This window comes from Rousettus aegyptiacus, unplaced genomic scaffold (assembly GCF_014176215.1).
Source record: "Rousettus aegyptiacus isolate mRouAeg1 unplaced genomic scaffold, mRouAeg1.p scaffold_m13_p_2, whole genome shotgun sequence".
NCBI classification, from domain to species: Eukaryota; Metazoa; Chordata; class Mammalia; order Chiroptera; family Pteropodidae; genus Rousettus; species Rousettus aegyptiacus.
Window position 1 is genome coordinate 143,388,594 of NW_023416295.1, and position 17,506 is coordinate 143,406,099.

General features: G+C 34.4%; 1 protein-coding gene across 4 annotated transcripts in view; it reads left to right on the forward strand.

Moving 5' to 3' along the window:
* The window catches only part of ITPR2 (inositol 1,4,5-trisphosphate receptor type 2), a 405,483-nt gene that overhangs the window by 158,531 nt on the left and 229,446 nt on the right, over positions 1 to 17,506 (forward strand). For all 4 annotated transcript variants that reach the window (XR_004955694.1, XM_016119206.2, XM_016119205.2 and 1 more), the window contains 4 exons: positions 3,381 to 3,510; positions 5,575 to 5,632; positions 7,061 to 7,226; positions 8,271 to 8,444. Coding sequence is in view for 3 of the 4 variants with exons in the window: in XM_016119206.2 (XP_015974692.2) it covers positions 3,381 to 3,510; positions 5,575 to 5,632; positions 7,061 to 7,226; positions 8,271 to 8,444 (528 nt within the window). In the remaining variant the exon portion in view is untranslated. The remainder of the gene's footprint in view (positions 1 to 3,380; positions 3,511 to 5,574; positions 5,633 to 7,060; positions 7,227 to 8,270; positions 8,445 to 17,506) is intronic.

Below are 17,506 nucleotides of genomic sequence, written 5' to 3' on the forward strand. Positions count from 1 at the left end.
GTTTAACTTCTTATAGTTTTTGCTCCAAATCACTGTAAATGTTCTGAAATGCTACCAATCTAATTTTATTTCTTTCAAGTTAATGATAAGCCTGGTAAGAAATCTTGCACTGACACTAACATTAATTACATTTGGTCATTCTCATTAAACACATTAATGATGGTATCTAAGAACTGCGAAGTGCTTTGAGGTTGACAAAACCTCTTTAACATGAATTTTGTTTAGTATTGGCCCTAATTTACTTTTACCTTCATTTAAGAAGGATTCCAGAGCTAACAAAGCTAATGATTGACTTTTCATGTATCCGAATTTATCATTGGAGCAAGAAATTAAAATGTTATTTATTATTAACAAAAATGTTTATACTTGGTTTAAATTGGTTTTAGTATTTTATATAAGTGACTATCTCTCTTTGTGTTTTTGTTTCCAAGAGGCCAGGAATAACATATATTGCATATGTATTAATTAACCTTGTCTAATACCTAGCTCTATGAATTTAAAGGAGGTAAATTATTATTTCATGCCCATTGGTTTAATGAGTACATTTCCCATTACCGTAGCTATGAATTCTTTGCACCTTTAAAAAAAGTTTGAAAAGGTAGTTTTATGACACTTAAATTATATGTACAGCATTTATTCCAGATTTGGAGAATGAAGCCTGAAGCTTTCAAGTATGCGTTAAGATTCTGGATATAGTTTACTGTTTTTCATCATAATTTAAAGTAGACTGAGCTACCAGAGTGGGTTAGTAGTCCAGGAAGGGCCTGTACATTTTTATTTTAAGTAATTAGATTTATAATTATACAAGGTTTTACAGTTCCTCCAGGAATTCCAAAGGCTGAATCCTGAGAAATATTGGCAGGCTTCCCAACACTGTGTTCATGACCTTGAAAAATCACTTAGTATTCCTGTTGTTAAACCAAGAAAGGTAGTGATCCCTCGACCTGTGGACCCAGAGCTTAACATCATCCTACTCATGGGACAGCCTCTAAAATATGTGACATCATTTTAGCCCACATTTATAGAAAGAGCAGCACTTAAAAAACAATCTCTAACAGCTAAAAAATGATGAGATGGAGAGACTATGGCAGGGTGGTTCAGGGCTGACTCATTTTTGCGGCCTCTTTTGGGCTCTTGATGTATTTCTTGTTGAACCTCTGTTCTCACTCTGTTTTATGTGTCTTTGTCATCTGGGTCTGATTCACTGTGTCTGTGTCTTTGGTCCTGCATATTGCTCTTGAATGTGTTGCTTAGAACGTCTCTTTAAGAATTTCTTTGTAGCTACGTTCCTTATGCAAGTCCCGTTTTCTGCTGGCTCTTCCTCCTTGCTCGGGATCTTCCTCTTTTTTCTCCATCACTTTGCTTATCTCTCCTTTTTTAGGCTTTTTATTTCTCTCTCATTCTCTCCCTCTATTTATATCTGGCCCTCTATCAACACTTTATTTGCCTTTGTTTTCATTCTTCCCTTTCCCCTTTTCCTTCCGCCTTCCATTGATTTTTCACAATTAAATATATTAAAGGACGACAATTTTTGTTTTTGTTACATTTATAAAATACAATTCTATGAGTACTAAACTCCAACCAAAAGTTAATGTGTTTCATTAGTTTGCATTTTATTAATTTGTTTTATATATATATATATGTATATATATATGTATATTTTTACATATGCTAAAAAAAAACCTTTAATTTTAAGCATTTGCAATCTGGCTTCTGTTCCCATCCTTCTGCTCAAAGCTACCAAATCCACTGGCTCTTTCTCAGACCTCTTTTTCCATGATCTGTCTTTTGCTTTGAAAATCCCCTTATTAGCTAGAATCAGTTCAAATAATATGTGTTGCAGTGCTCACTACATGTGAATAAAAGCGTCTCTTCGGGGTTTGTTTTTTCCTCTAGATTATATGCTCTTCAAAAGCAGGTCTTATGTCCTTGGAACCTTTTTCATACCCTTATCATCTTCCCCAGTGCCTAGCTTAGCAAATGTTTACTGAACTTAACTGAACAGAGCTGATGTGGAGCATGTTTATTGTCCATAAGGAGCATAAAGGTCTAATAGAGGAGACAGAGAGATAGGAAGGGAGTGGATGGGGGGCGAGAGAGGGTGAAATTGAGATTCATCTTTGGACCTATAGGTGTAAATAATGTGTTGGGTGAGCAAAAAGGAGAAAAATTGATTTGAACTGGGGAACCAAAGAAAATTTCATGAATAAAAGGATTTAAACTCAACCTCGGAGGATAGCTCAAAAGCTGGTTGTTAGTATGTGGAGGAGAAAAATATTCAGGATATGAAGTGGACCCTGAACAAATGTGAGAAGGCAAGAGGGAACTGCAGGCATTCCATCGTGTGCTGTCGGAACAGAGAAGTGTGGGATTGAATGAGAAGCGGGGGCAGGAGGAAGAAGGGTGGGACGAGGGTGATACAGGAGTGACACAGTGAGAGGTAAAGCTTTTGTCACAACTGCTTACTGTCCAAATGAGACTTGTGAAAGTGTAGGGGGCACTGACCACCTTGCTGGGACCAAAGGTTATCTCAGAGCCTTCCTCAGGTACACTGGGTGGAAGGTAACCTGGTAGAAAACCACTTCTCTATTGTTTCCCTTCTCGACTCAGAAATCCGTAGCACATACTCTTCCTTCTCAGTTCGCCACTGTATTCTATACCACATGGTTTAGGCCATAATAGTTTCCTGATTATGTTAACAATTCTATATTTCATTTTCCCAACTTGATCATGGGCTTCTTGAGGGCAGTGGGCTTCAAGTGTTTGCATTCTTCACGGTGCCAGGCACAGAAGGGAACAGAGAACTTCATTGCTGTTAATGAATCAGTGAAGAACAACAAGGACAGCAACACAAACCCAAGGAAAAATAAGCACCAGCAAAGAAGGCACAGCCATGGTGTATTAGGATGCTGTTACTTCGGCTGCCCTTGCAGCCTAGATCCAGCACTTGCTGTAGTATAGTCAGTGTCCACACTTCTGTAGCTGGAATTTTGGCCCTTCTATGCGTGAATGAGGATCATAGCTCCAGCGCTCTCCTCCCAGAGCCAGTGGATGCTCTGCAGCGTGCTCAGTGAAGTTATGTCATCACTACCTCTTCGTCCAGACCCATGGGATACGTCTACCTGGAATATTCCGAGAGGAATAATAGGGAGTCAAATTTTCTTCTTTCCAAGACTGCTTTTGGATTTTACTGACATCAATGAATGAAAATGCTTCATTTTTATTAGTCTTGAAACTGTCGAACATGTATGCAATGGAAGCGTTAAGCATTTACCAATAAATGTTGATAGTTAGGTTGTTCTCGGTTTCATGTAATGAATTGTACTTCTGAACACCATGCTAATAGAAGCCAATCGTGTTGTTTTTAATGTTCCTCGTAGTTTATCCTTAGTGTCAGACTAGATTATCGGATCTCATATATGCTGTCCATATATAAGAAGGAATTCGGAGAGAACAACGAGAATGCTGAAACGTCTGCAAACGGCTCTCCGGACACGTTGCTCCCATCAGGTACCTCCTTAGTTACGATTTGCTCTTTGTATTTTTTTTTTTTTTTTGAGAACTTGAAAGTACCTTTTATACTTTAAAACACAACGGTAATTCTATGAGACAAAAATGTGGAAATAATCTCCACCGATCACATGAAGGGGCTGAGACAGAATGTTGAATAACTTGTCTAGAATGGCAGGGAGGATATTTGCTCTTATTTGGTGTCAAGTCCTTTGAATGCAGTTTCTTTTGGAATCTTTACAATTCTGTGACTTGGAGGTACTGTTTATTATTGTACCACTTTATAGATAAGAAGACCAAGGTCAAAGGGGTTAAGTTACTTGCTAAAGGTCATGAAAGTAGTGGGGCAGGGATTCCCTCTGAAGTCTCTCCAACTCGAGTCTGAATCTTTTAAGCATTATGCTATCTGCTGAAAATACAAGGGTGTGTGTGTGTGTGTGTGTGTGTGTGTGTGTGTGTGTGTGTATATTTTTTTTGCCTTGATCAAAGAGCAACATGAAGAGGAAAGGTGTTTTGTAGGAAGCGGTTGCCTAATGCTTGAATAAAGACATAGCATTTCCCAAAGGTGTGAATGAGGGTGTTGGTTTTTCTGTGTGTGTGTGTGTGTGTGTGTGTGTGTGTGTGTGTGTGTGTTGGGGAGGGGGGTTTACTTTGCATGCTTATAAACTAGTACTATATTTCATTTTTTTTTCACATTTAAAAAGTGTAAGAATGATGCCACCCTATCTCTGAGTGTAGTAGTGTAAAATTTATTGTAAAAATTTTGTGATTACAGAAAGTACCTTATGAAACCTAAGAAATATTAAATTACTGTGTTCTGGATAGATCAGGCTAGTCATGGCAGGCAGGAAACTGTTGTGTTAAAGATTTAGTCAGTTAACAGATTTTTTTTTTTTTCTGTGAATAAGATTTGTACACAGATATGAAACTTTCCTCTAACCACAACCACTGTGATGTCAGGAACTCTACTCTTCTTTGTCTGTCAATCAATTTGACAGAAATGATTCAGTGATTTCATAGATGCTAGACCAGATGTCCCCCTATCCGACTCATTAGTACCATCCAAAAGGAAGCATGTTTCTACAGATGGAGATAATCTTGCCTGAGTAAGAAGTCATTTCTGGCACATTTGCAACAATATTGTTTTTGTGCTTCCCAGAAGTGTGGAGCCCCAAAGGGCTATTTCCAGGAATGATATGGCAGAACCAGAAAGTTTTGCTGGCGGTCACATTGACAGTAGCATAAAAATTATTGGCTCTCAGAAGCCAGACTTCTGGAAACAGGATCTCTAACTGTCAGTAAAATATGGGCGGGAAAGTCTAAGGGCACCCCCAGAAAACCTGTTCTCTGATTTACCAGTTCTCTTGCATTGGTTATATCTGTAAGAGAAAACTTTGTGGGAGAATTCTTTTTTCCTTTTTGTTTCTTGGTCTTTTCTTTTTATGCTTCAGAGCCGAGAAATAAATTGTCTACTTATTATTTAAACATCTTATCTTAAGAAAGATATCTGTAAAATGTTAGTAGTGGAAATGGATGAGAAATCATGATAGGTACACATAAAACTTTTAAAACACTGTGTCCCACAAGAAGAAGAGATGAAATTTGAGACATACACTTAGGTAAAAAGGCCATGTTGTTTTAAAGTACCATATAGTAATGAGATTCTTTATAGGTATATTTTGATTCTTCCAAAAAACATCTTTTCTTTGGCCATTTAAATTATATGTTTATACCCATAAGTGTGTGTGTGTGTGTGTGTGTGTGTGTGTGTGGTACATGCATGTATATATACACACTTACGTAGATGAGGCAACTATGTAGATAGTGCTTTCTTATTTTTAAAATATATCTTTGACTATAGAAATGTATATTTAAAAAATGTAAAATTTAATTTAAAATATATCTAAGGTCGAACTATGTTGTAACTTTTTAAACTCTTAATTTGACTTTTTGTGGCAAAAAGAAATTAGCCAAAATATTTTTAGGTATGCTCATATTAATATACATATTTTGATTCCTAATTATGATAAGATAAAGAATAGATTTTACCACTTATTTTTGCAGCTATTGTTCCTGATATAGATGAAATTGCAGCTCAGGCAGAAACTATGTTTGCTGGAAGGTATAGTAACATTTATATATCTTCATCTTGTGATTAAGATTTTACTTAGAATTTCATTGATACTTTGTGATTGTTCACCTCCTTGTATTTATTTAATTTTAGATCCTTTATTGTTGCCAACATAATTTCTGCCAGAAATGAAGCTGCCAATTTACTGTAGAAGAGAAAGCATAGCTTTTCTTTAGGTCAGGTAAAAAAAAAGGGCAAGAGATAGGAGATCAGCATATTGCACTTTTCCCTGAATTCTTTGCTTTTCTTTCCTCAAATAATGACAGCACATGAGTGCCCTTTAACTCCCCTGGTAAAAATATTGCTGCATCTTGCAAAACATTGCTTCCCTGAATTTGAGAAATTTGAGGCAAGAATGTCACTTTTTTCAGTGTCGCCATTAACTTTATATGTGAGAAATAAAGATATTTTCTGTCAATTGTAGATATCCATGATTAAAGAAGATGAAATGCCTCTGGCATCACTGCCCTTCTTTATGATGATGAGCCCCCTGCCATTTATTGGTTTTAAGTTTTTGTTTGTTTGTTTGTTTAGCAATGAAACTAATAGCAGTCTAAAGAAAAGTAAGAAAACGTAGAATGCCTAAGCTACAAATTATTGCGCTTCTAGTGTTCATTTTTATTATTGATTTGTCATGAGAACCTAAACAAGTTTATACACTAAGCTTTTTGTTGCATTTTCTTTGGTTAGAAAGAAAACAAGAATGAAGAATCAAAAGACCCAAAAAGGACTTTTATCTCTAGTGAGCATTTGGTTTAGCTTTGTTTCAATACTGTTTTGCTAGTTTTTCTTGTTGTATTTTCCTACTCAAGTGTTTCATTATTCCTGAGAAGAGAAAATAAATCAGTGTATGACTTTCACCTTAAAATAAATGGACTTTTAATCCAGTGTGCTCTTGTTCAGACTCCCAATACATGAAACATACAGCTTCTCTGGTCATGGAGGCATGAGCACCGTCCTTCCCCCGCCCCTCACCACCTGCAGTGGAGAGGTCTCCAAGGCTCTAAGGAAAACCAGTTCTTGGTGTACATCCAACCTAGTCTGTCTTCGCAACAAACCCTTTTGGATTGATTCAGAGTCCTGTCTTTTTTCTATGCCTTAGGTGACCAATTCCTCCCGGTTTGCCTGGTACTTTTCCCGGTGTAAATGCTGAAAGTCCCGCATCCTGGGAACCTTCTTGGTCTTGGGAAAACTGGGGCGACTGGTCACTCTTGCTTTCATAGATGACAAAAGCTTTTCTTTGTGCTTTGTTTCTTCATCAGTTACATGAGGAGAAAATAATGTAGAAATGTCTTCATTTTTACTTTTGAATTTTGGGGGAAATCAATATAACTTTGAGAATGTATACATCATTTTAACGACTCACGAGTAGATTTTATGTAAATGTAAGTTATTTTAGAATTATTTTTGGTTTTGTAGAAAAGAGAAAAATCCAGTTCAGCTTGATGATGAAGGAGGCAGGACGTTTTTACGGGTCCTTATTCATCTGATCATGCATGACTATCCTCCTTTGCTGTCAGGAGCCCTGCAGCTTCTGTTCAAGCACTTCAGCCAGAGAGCAGAAGTTTTACAGGCGTTTAAACAGGTAAGATCGAGTACCCTCAAAGATTCTATAGCAGAACTCCTAAAATATTGTTTATAACATCTAACCTGACTTCATGGTTGCAGAGTTAATGAGATCGTGCGGCTTTTCCTGGGGACGCTTTCTATTTTTAAAGATAGATATGGCCTTGTCATAGGCCAAGACATGATCTATTTTAGAAAGAGTTCCCCACAAGTGATTTTCAGTTAATATCTTTAATGTAAATGACAGGCAATAAGATTTAGGAAGGCACTGGGGGGACAATACCATATTAGGAACTTTGTTACCACTGCTGTTATTTTGACCTCAAATTTACTGATAGGTTGGGTAGGACACAAGGTAGTGGATATAAATGTCTTGTGAGTGAAAAATGTTTACATCCAAAAGGAAGGAACTATTATAGATCTAATCTTTTTCTTTGTCATCTTCAAATGACATCAATATCGAGACTATTAATGAATAATACCAAAAAGTGCTTACATATGTTTCACTAATATTCATTTTATTTAATAGAACATTGATCTTCATTAGGAAGTTTTATAACGATATGTTAAAATATGAAATAATTATACATATATTTATAGACATCCTATGATATATATAAATTATGATAAAATAAAAGTTGATATCATGATGTTTAGACTGTATCGGTATTTTTTCCACTTATTTTTATGTTTCTATCTCTTTTAAAACAGATACAGTCTCAGAAAAATTAACTGTAGCAGTGAAATTAGAGTTAGGGTATCTTTGATTATAAAGTACTCTTTAGCACTTTGAAAGTTTTGCTATGGCTCTCACTCATTTTATATAATATATATCATTTTTTAAAAAATATGATAATATAGTGGATACAGTTCATAGATACTTTCAGGTAAGTTTTCATGGTCAATATACATGTAAAATATCCATGTGTATTCTAGAAATATTAAATTTCAACTGACAGGCTAATAAGATTTGGGATTAAAAGATTTGGGATTTTAGACATAAATTAAATAGGAATAAAGAAAGTTCATTAGTAAATTGAGGGTTGAAATTCTTTTGTTTCAGGTGCAATTGCTGGTGTCCAATCAAGATGTAGATAACTACAAGCAAATAAAGGCAGATCTAGACCAGCTTCGACTAACTGTAGAAAAATCTGAGTTATGGGTTGAGAAGAGTAGCAGCTATGAGAATGGAGAAATGGGTGAAAATCAAGTAAAAGGTGGTGAAGAGCCAATTGAGGTTTGTTTACAGTATCTTTTTTGAAATAATTCAAACAATATTTTTAAATCATATGCTCTATAGTCAAAATTGTTTATAAAGAAAAATTTTGTTCTGAGTTACAGAACATAAAATTTTCATTTGCCAAATCAGTTAACTCATAAACTTGTACTTTGGGTAATTCCTGTTAATTGCTTCCACTTCTTATTTCATCTTCCTTCCTTCCTCTTTTTCTCTTTTCACTAGATCCTATAATCCCAAAATCAAGAGGGAATGAGATGGAGAAAAAAAGGAGTGGGTCCTAACCCAGAGTTTTAGAAAGAGATGAATTTTTGTTGTCACTATTCACTTTGGCAATTGCAACCTGTAAATCATTCCTTTCATTATTGAATATCCTTATGCAGTAGGTAAAAATATCTAAATGGAAGGACAGTATGCTTTATTGCCAGTATAAAAATACTAGCAATAAAGATCTAAAGAGTAGAAAGATAATGGTCATAAGACTTTTGGTCTATTAGTTTTAGTTTTCAATGTGTTGTCTAGTTGCTGTTTTCACATTTCACTAAATACCAGAAACCATTATATGTTCTAAAGCAATATTTTAATAGTAATACTTAGGTAAGCAGATCAGTGCCAATGTCATAATTGATAATACATTAAGTTTCTTATATGCCTATCTAGTGTTTTATTTAGTTGTTTGTTTTTAATCTGTATGATTTTAAGCTATATTTAGAGGGGGTCACGTAATCCCACTTTTCTTTTTGTTGTAATACCCAAAATATTTTGTAGTGAAGGGTGATGACTGAGTGGGAAATAAAGTCATTTAGAATGCCGAAAAATTCCAAAGGGAAGTTCATCTGGTGAGTTAGTACTTCCTCTTTGGTTCAGGACCAATTACTACACATATGCACAGAATTTTTTATTTAATCTTTTAAGAACTTTTTCTGTGATTTCATTTGTAAGTTAGTAGGATGTAGAATTTCTACTCCGGAGAAATTTGTTTTATGCCTAGCTTTTTTTGTTGTTGTTGAAATAGAGTTCTTCCATAGCATATTTAAGAAAACAAAAGAAAAATTTAGAACTTCCTATATCCTGAATCTTATAGCAGACATTTTTATACATGACATCTCTTTTTAAGTGTTACAACAAACTTTGGAGATAGTTACAGAGATCACATTTCCAAGGATGAATCAACTGACACTCAGAGAACCCAAGAATTTTCTTATTGTCATGCAACTCTAAGTGCTCAACTGAGATTTTAACTCAAGTCTTTTTGATGATAAGTTCCAGGCTCTTTAATTAAGATTGTACTTTATGATATAATATTTAAAGATATTAAGAGATATATTATGCTTTCACATTTTAATACCTCTTCCTTTTTCAAATACATATTTTGCACATATATTATGTATCCTATGTATTCAAATGTTGCTCCCCCTTTCAGAACATATTATTCTTTTTTTAAAATAGAGACCAGTCTAAAGCTTATGAAAATGCATTATACTCTTTGTAAACATTTGCAAAAATAATCACCTACAAGTATAGGTGAGATGTTCCATAAAGGATGTTAGTCACTAGTCTACAGGTTAAGTTCCCTTCATAGCATAACGTCTATCCATGGCATCATCTTAGCAGTTTAATAAACAGTTTGTATTGATACAAGAAAAGAGATGAAGAAGTCATCTGATTGGGGATATCTTAAAGATCAGACTGTATTACACGTGGGTTATAAAACCATTTTTATAGGGACTTCAGGTGAATATAAGTCAATGAAGCTGGAATCTTTTTATTCATTTGTTGAGTTCAGGATTTATCAGCTCAGGAAGTGGTAGTAATTTTAGGTACTTCAACCAGGAAGTGGTTTAATACAAGGAACTGAATTTTTGGAAAGTGTGGAGGAGTACATTTTTGAGGCCTCCATTGGACTATTGATTTCAAGGTCTTATAATCATAGCTACAACTGAGATGTCAAGAAGCTGCTTTAGCTGCTGCCAACATTACTGCTGTCACCACCACTGACTCACACTTTCAAAAGCATGTGACTAGATAATGGATCACTCATATCTATTGGGATTTCTTTTTTTTTTTTTTCAGCCCTCGTGCCACAGGAAAATGGCCTTAAGTTGATAGGATATTAAGAGCATGGATTTTGTAGTCAGGTATCCAAGAATTTGCCATATATGTGACGTTGGGAAACTTATTTTCATTCTCTGAGTTTTGTTTTTATTGCCTATTCAATGGATATGACAGTGGTACTTGGCCCATTGGGTTGCTGTGAGGGTCTAATGAGCAAACTCTGTTCCCATAGTGCATCACCTAGTATGAGTTTAGTGGGAAAATAGAAACAATAAGGTGACATTATTATTTACCAACAAGTCATGAAGTAAGGCTCCAGCTTTAGTTAATTTATTGTCTCAATGCTGTCATCATTCACCAACAGACTTAATTCTGAGGCTGATCTTTCTCATGAATGCGTCATGGCAGCAGAATCCTAAATACAACACCACCAAGAAAGAATATCTATGCATTTCTGGGTTTCCTGCTAAGCAGCAAGGAAACCATTTCCAAGTGTTCCTCAGTAGATTCTATCTCTTGTCTCCTTAGCCAAAGCAGAGCCACATGTTTACCTCTAAACCAATGAACTATAAGATTAGCGTAAACTAAAGCTCCTTCAAACTGGAATACCCTCCCTTGTGTTACATGGGGAAAGGATAGATGGCACAATAAAATTGGAATCTGCTAGTGATAAAGAATGAAGAAAAGGTGTTGGTAAGCAACCAACAGTGCCTGCCAAAGTCAGTAGTCAATGAATGCTTGTTATAACTGTTATCGGTTTTTACGTGCAATGTATTGTGCTGTTTACTATGGTGGCTATGAAATTATGAAATCTTAACAGTTAAAAGATACTTATAGGGGTATTAAGTCCAATTCCTATGTGGTATTTGTTTTCATTTTAAATAGCTCATCCAAGTAAGATATTTCTTAAAACAAAACACACTTCTGTGATGGGAATTTCAGTAGCTCTTGAGGTAGCACATTCTATTGGAATTAATGTATAGCTTAAGAAATTGAATATTATCATTTAGAAGTCTCTATACTTCCCTATATCTCAGAGGAAACCACTATCATTAATTTATGTTAATAATTTCTTTGCTTTTTAAAAATGATTTTACCATATAGGTTTGTATTTCCAAAACAGATGAAATATATGAAAAATAATTTAACTTAGTCTGTTTGAGTATGCTTTTATCCTTCAACCTTGTTGATGTATAGCTGCAACTCATTCATTTTCTCTAATATATGTTATTACATTTTATTTGAACATTGTCAAGGTAACTGTTGATGGACATTTTGATTCTTTAGAGTTTTAGTGTTTTAAAAGAAAATTTGCCACTACAAGCATTGCTACTATAAAAACTTTTGTATATTACCTGATGTACATGGTTAAGAGACTCTTCAGGATATATATTTAGGTCTAAAACAGCTAGAATGTTCACTTTTGCCAAATAATGCCAATTGTTTTCTAAAGACCCAGCGACTCTCCCTCCTGCAGTACATGAGTTTCTATAACTCCTCAACTCGTGACTGCTGGTTTTCTCATTTTTCCATTTTGATAATTGAGTGTTTTTAACATTTTGTTTTTCCATTTTGATAATTGAGTGCTGTGATTTTTTATTTTGCTGAATTACTTATGAGGTTGAGCATGCTTTCATATGTTTATTGGGCATTTCACTTCCTCCTCCTGTTTAGATTAAGCCAAATTCTATATAGGTAGGTAGTTAGGCCCTTTCAATTTGTGTTTACCTACTACTGAGGTTAAAGATATTTTTGATTTCAAGTCATGGTGATGCTGTAAGTTCAAACTTGAACACAATCTTTTCATCTATTATTTTTTTCTAGCTTTATCGTACTGGTAAGATTTTTCAATACAATGTTGAAAAGAAGTGAGAATGGGCATCTTTGTCTTGGTTCTAATTTTAAAGGGAATGATCTTAATATTTTACTATGGAACATAATGTTTATTTTACATTTTTTTTTAGTAGATACTTTTTATTGATTGAAGAAATTCCTGGCTATTCCTAGTTTGCTAGTTTATTATTATTATTATTATTATTATTATTATTATTATTTTTACCATGAATCATTATTGACTTCAATTAAATATACTTTATGCATCTATCAATACTATAGTATTTGTGTTTAATCTTAATCTGCTATTTTAATAATATAAATCATGAGTAAAGCTTCTACTATAGTAACCTTTCATTCCAGAATAAATGTATCTTGGTAATATTTTTTATATATCGCCAAGATCCAATTTGCTAATACTTTGTTTAGGATTTTACATCTATGTTGTTGGTAAGGTTCATCTCTCCCTCTCTCTTTTTTTTTTATTGTACTCTTCCTTTCAGGTGTTGGTATCAAAGTTAGACTAATCCCATAATGAAATGAGTTGCAGAATATTGCCTTTTCTTTGTGTAAAATTGTAAATATATCTTCTGTGAATGTTTGGTGAAATTTATTTGTAAATCTGCCTGTTTGTGGGAAGATTTTAATTACGGATTAATTTTTTAATGGTTATGTATTCATTTAAATTTTCTTTTTTGGGTCAGTTTGTTGTATGTTTTTCTAGCTGTACTTAAGTTTTCAAATTCATTTGTATAAATTTGTTCATATTCTTTTATTATATTTTAAAATTTCTTCTGTATCTGTAGCTTCATAACCCTTTTTCTTTCTTGACATTTTTTACTTATGTCTTCTTTTCTAGAGCTCAGTGTTGCTAGAATTGTACATATTTTCTTCATTCTTTTTAAAGAATTTTTGGCTTTGTTAACTTCTGGATTTACTTGATATTTTATTCTACTATTACCTAACCTTTTATGTTGACACACTTCTGACAGTAAAAAATTTAATGCTTTAATTTTTTCTAAGGAGCTACATTCCACAGGTTTTGACAGATGGTATTTTTATTATTGTTCAGTATTAGATATTTAAATATTTCCATTATGCTTTTTCTTTGGCCTAGAATTACTTAGAAGTGAGTTTTTAAAGTTTCAAATGGATAGGCAAAATTTACTTTTTTTTTTTTTGTTATTGAATTTTTAATTAACTAACTTGTGGCAAGAGAAAGTGGTTATAATATCGGTTCTCCAAAGTTTTTTGAGACTTGCTCTTTGGCCTGCGATACTATCAAGTTTTGTAAATGTTTCATGTAGGCTTGAGAAGAATGTAAATGAGGGCAGGACTCCTTATGTATGGCTAGTAAGTCAAGCTTATAAATTCTATTTAAGTCATCTGTCTACTTACTGATATTTTTGTTTTCTTGACATATCAGTTATTGAGAGAGATTTACTGACATTTCCCACTACAATGGTAGGTTTATCAATTTTCCCCTATCGTTCTATTAATTATTTTTACAGCTTTATTGAAATACAATAGACAATTGGTTGCTCATATTTATAATGTACGATTCAATGATTTTTTAAATTGTAGTTGGCATACAATAATATATTGGTTTCAGTTGTACAGCATAGTTATTAGAGATCTATATAACTTACAAAGTGATCACCTCTATAAATCTAGTACCCCTCTGCCTGCTTACCTATTTATTACAATATTACTGACTATATTCCTTATGTTACACTTTACATCTCCATGATTATTTTGTAACTCTCCATTTGTACTTCTTAATCCCTTTGCCCCTTTTTACTGAACGTCCCCAACACCTCTTCCATCCAGTAGCCCTCAAAATATTCTTTATATCTTTGAGTTTGTTTCCATTTTTGTTGTCATTTTTGATTTTACATGTATGTGAAATCATGTGGCATCAATCTTTCTCTATCTGACTTACTCCATTCAGCGCAATACCATCTAGGTCCATCATACAGTATCTTTTTTCATACCTTTTAGTTTGTGTATGTCTTTTAATCTGAAGTGAGTGTCTTGTAGGCAGCATATGTAAGGGTCTTGATTTCTTATCTATTCAGCTACCTTATCTATTGATTAGAGCACTTAATTCTTTTTCATTTGAGGTACTCGTTGGTAGACATGTAGTTATTGCCATTCTTTATTCATTTTTTTGATACATATTTTTTCTTCTACTTAAAGAAGTCCCTCCAACATTTTCTGTAATACTGGCTTGTTGGTGATGAACTCCTTTAACTTTTTCTTGTCTGGGAAGCTCTTTATCTATCCTTCGACTCTAAATGATAGCTTTGCCGGATAGAGTAATCTGGTGTTGTAGAACCTGGGTTTTCATCACTTTTAAAATTTTGTGCCAAGCCCTCTGTCATACAGAGTTTCTTTCGAACATCTTTTGTTGCTTGCTATTTTTGTGATCCTATATGGATATTTTATAGCCTGTATGTAATAATTCCAGGATCTGAGTTAGTTGGGGGTCTATTATGATTCTCATTCATGTTGTTGTTTCATTATATTTTTAGTTATCTTTGATTATTTGCTAATATATTTTTTAAAATAGACTATTTTTAGAGCACTTTTAGATTTAGAAAAAACATCATGCAGAAAGTACAGAGCTTTCCCATAAATAACTCTTCTCCTTATTTCTCCCTATTATTAACATATTGCCTTAGTGTGGTACATTTGTTAGTATCGATGAGTCAGTATTGATACAGTATTATTAAAGTACATAGTTCACTTTAGATTTCACTTTTTGTGTTGTACAATAGTATGGGTTGTGACAAATAAATATCATATATATTGAAGGACATCTTGATTGCTTTCAAGTCTCACCATTATGAGTATAGCTGCTCTAAACTTTTGAGTGTAGGTATTTAGCTCATGTTTTTTTGACTTCAGACCTGGAGGTTGAAATCCGGCATATTTTCCTCCTTCGAGTATTTGTGATTGCCTCGGCTTGTGGCCAGGGGGCGCTGTTAGCCTGAGACCACGTCTGAAGTGTGGAGGCTAGGGTTGAGCTCGCCAGACTTAACGCTTGCTTGGAGTTGACTTAGCCTCTGGGTTGCAGAGCTAGTAGAATTGACATTTGCTTTCAGGGAAACCTGACAAGTTTTCTTGAAGCTTGGAGCTCTCTGGTCTGGTTTCAGGTTCCTTTTATTCCTTCACAGATGGTAGAGTCATCCTTTTGTTTTCTGTAAGCTGAGAAATGTACTTAAAATAGTTTTCCATATCTAGGATCTCGTTGTTTTGTAATAGGAGGGCTATTGGCAGTTTTAAGTTCACTATTCTTGCAGAAGGAGTATGGGAGTATGTTTACATAGATATTTAGTAATGTAAAATTTTTTTATAAATTTAGATTCTTTGGAACTTTATCTGTGGAATTCCTCTGAGGCTTATGTTTAATCCAGAGAAAATTTCATTTGCCTCTACGAGAAACTTTGAAATACTACATTTTGTAATGATATTAAAATTTTTGGCTTGAGACTTTTAGGGCTCCTTTATTAGTGGGAATTCTACCTCCAATCTTTAGTGATAGTGGACTTGTCTGTGTATACAGGAGCTCAAGAGAATTTCCCTCCTCACCTTTTTTTTTTTTTTTTTTGGTTTTGACCAAGCCAAGGCCAAGACAGGTACCCCTTAGCTGTTTTGTGGGCCACATCTTTACCTGGTTTATCACTGTAGGTGTCTCCTTTAGGTATTCCTGATTCTATTGCAGGGTCTCTGATCAGACCTTCTCTCTTGCTTGGGAACCAAGCTTTGTTTCCTTTCTGTCATGTGTACATGTGAGACATATTAAAACTCAGTATCCAAATTATCAGGTACAGACTAATGCCCTCAAGGCCAATAATAAATCCAGTGCTTGATTACTGCTTGGAAATTTCGATGTATTTTTATGGTTTCTGGCCTTCATGTGCTTCCTTCTCTTTACTAAAAGGAGATGTTTTAAATATTTTTCTATGACTTTTAGTTGCTGTACACTCATAGAAGCTTCTCTGCATACTTTGTCATATTCTGTTTGACGGTTCTTAACAGTGGGGAATTCTTTATTTTGAACACATATATTTATCTTTTTAATGTTAGTTTACTGACATGAATTTGCGGCAATGTGGGCCTTATCTGAACCTCCTCTATTTGACTACTGTCATTTTCTGCAGTGTGAACTCATTCTTTTAAACATTCTGCTTAAAGCGTAATTTCAGTCCGTTCACCATCATGCTTATTTGCCTTCGTACACACCTGAACTTCTCATTTCCTTTCTTAAAGTTTGATACCTAGACTCAAATCTAATATTCAAGATATGGCTCTTGCCCTTAAAGAATGAACACACAGAACGGACACCCATAAAACAGTATGACAGAGGTCTGATTCAATACTGACCAGTGTGGTGCAGAAAATGGAGAGTTCACTCAGAATAAATGGTTTGTATTTGAAGTGGCTGGGATTTGGGAGCCTTTGAAGATTCTTGGGTAGAGGGGTGAGTACCCTTTCTTGGAAAATAGTCTCTCAGAATTCAGGGTGGTTCAGCAGAACAGGAAACTACAGGTGGGGACTAATTAGAAACCTCTTGCCCAAATTCAGATGTGAAGTTATAGGAGCATAAACTAAGGAAATAGCTGTAGAAATGCACACAAGTAGGTGGATTAAGAAGCTAGGCAAATGGTACATTAGTAGTAGATTAATATAAGGAGAAAAAAGTGAGAAACTACAAAGTCACAATCTTGTACACAGCCTAATAATCTATATTATGCAATGAACCAACTGCCAAAGATAGAGACAATTTATTGTAAACAGGACAGAATATATCACAATATCAATGGAAACAGCCAGTAGCAGGCAGCATGCAATCTAGCCGGCCAATAGAGATAATAATCCTTTGTTGTTTAGTAAATCTTTACAAAGGCTCTAAACACAGGACGAATGGCATTGTTTTAAACCAGCTCATAATGGTCTAACTTTGTGCCTGCTTAGAGAACAGAAGACCAGATAACACTAACATGGTTCTTCATTTTATTAGTAAAAGATGTTTCCAATAACATAAAAGTTTTTTTTTTTTTTTTTTTTTCCCCTCTGTGGTAAGTTCTGTTTACTTGGGGCAATAAATGTGAATTTATAATTTGTCTACTAACAAATATCAGCATGTGATCCAAAATCATCTCATACTG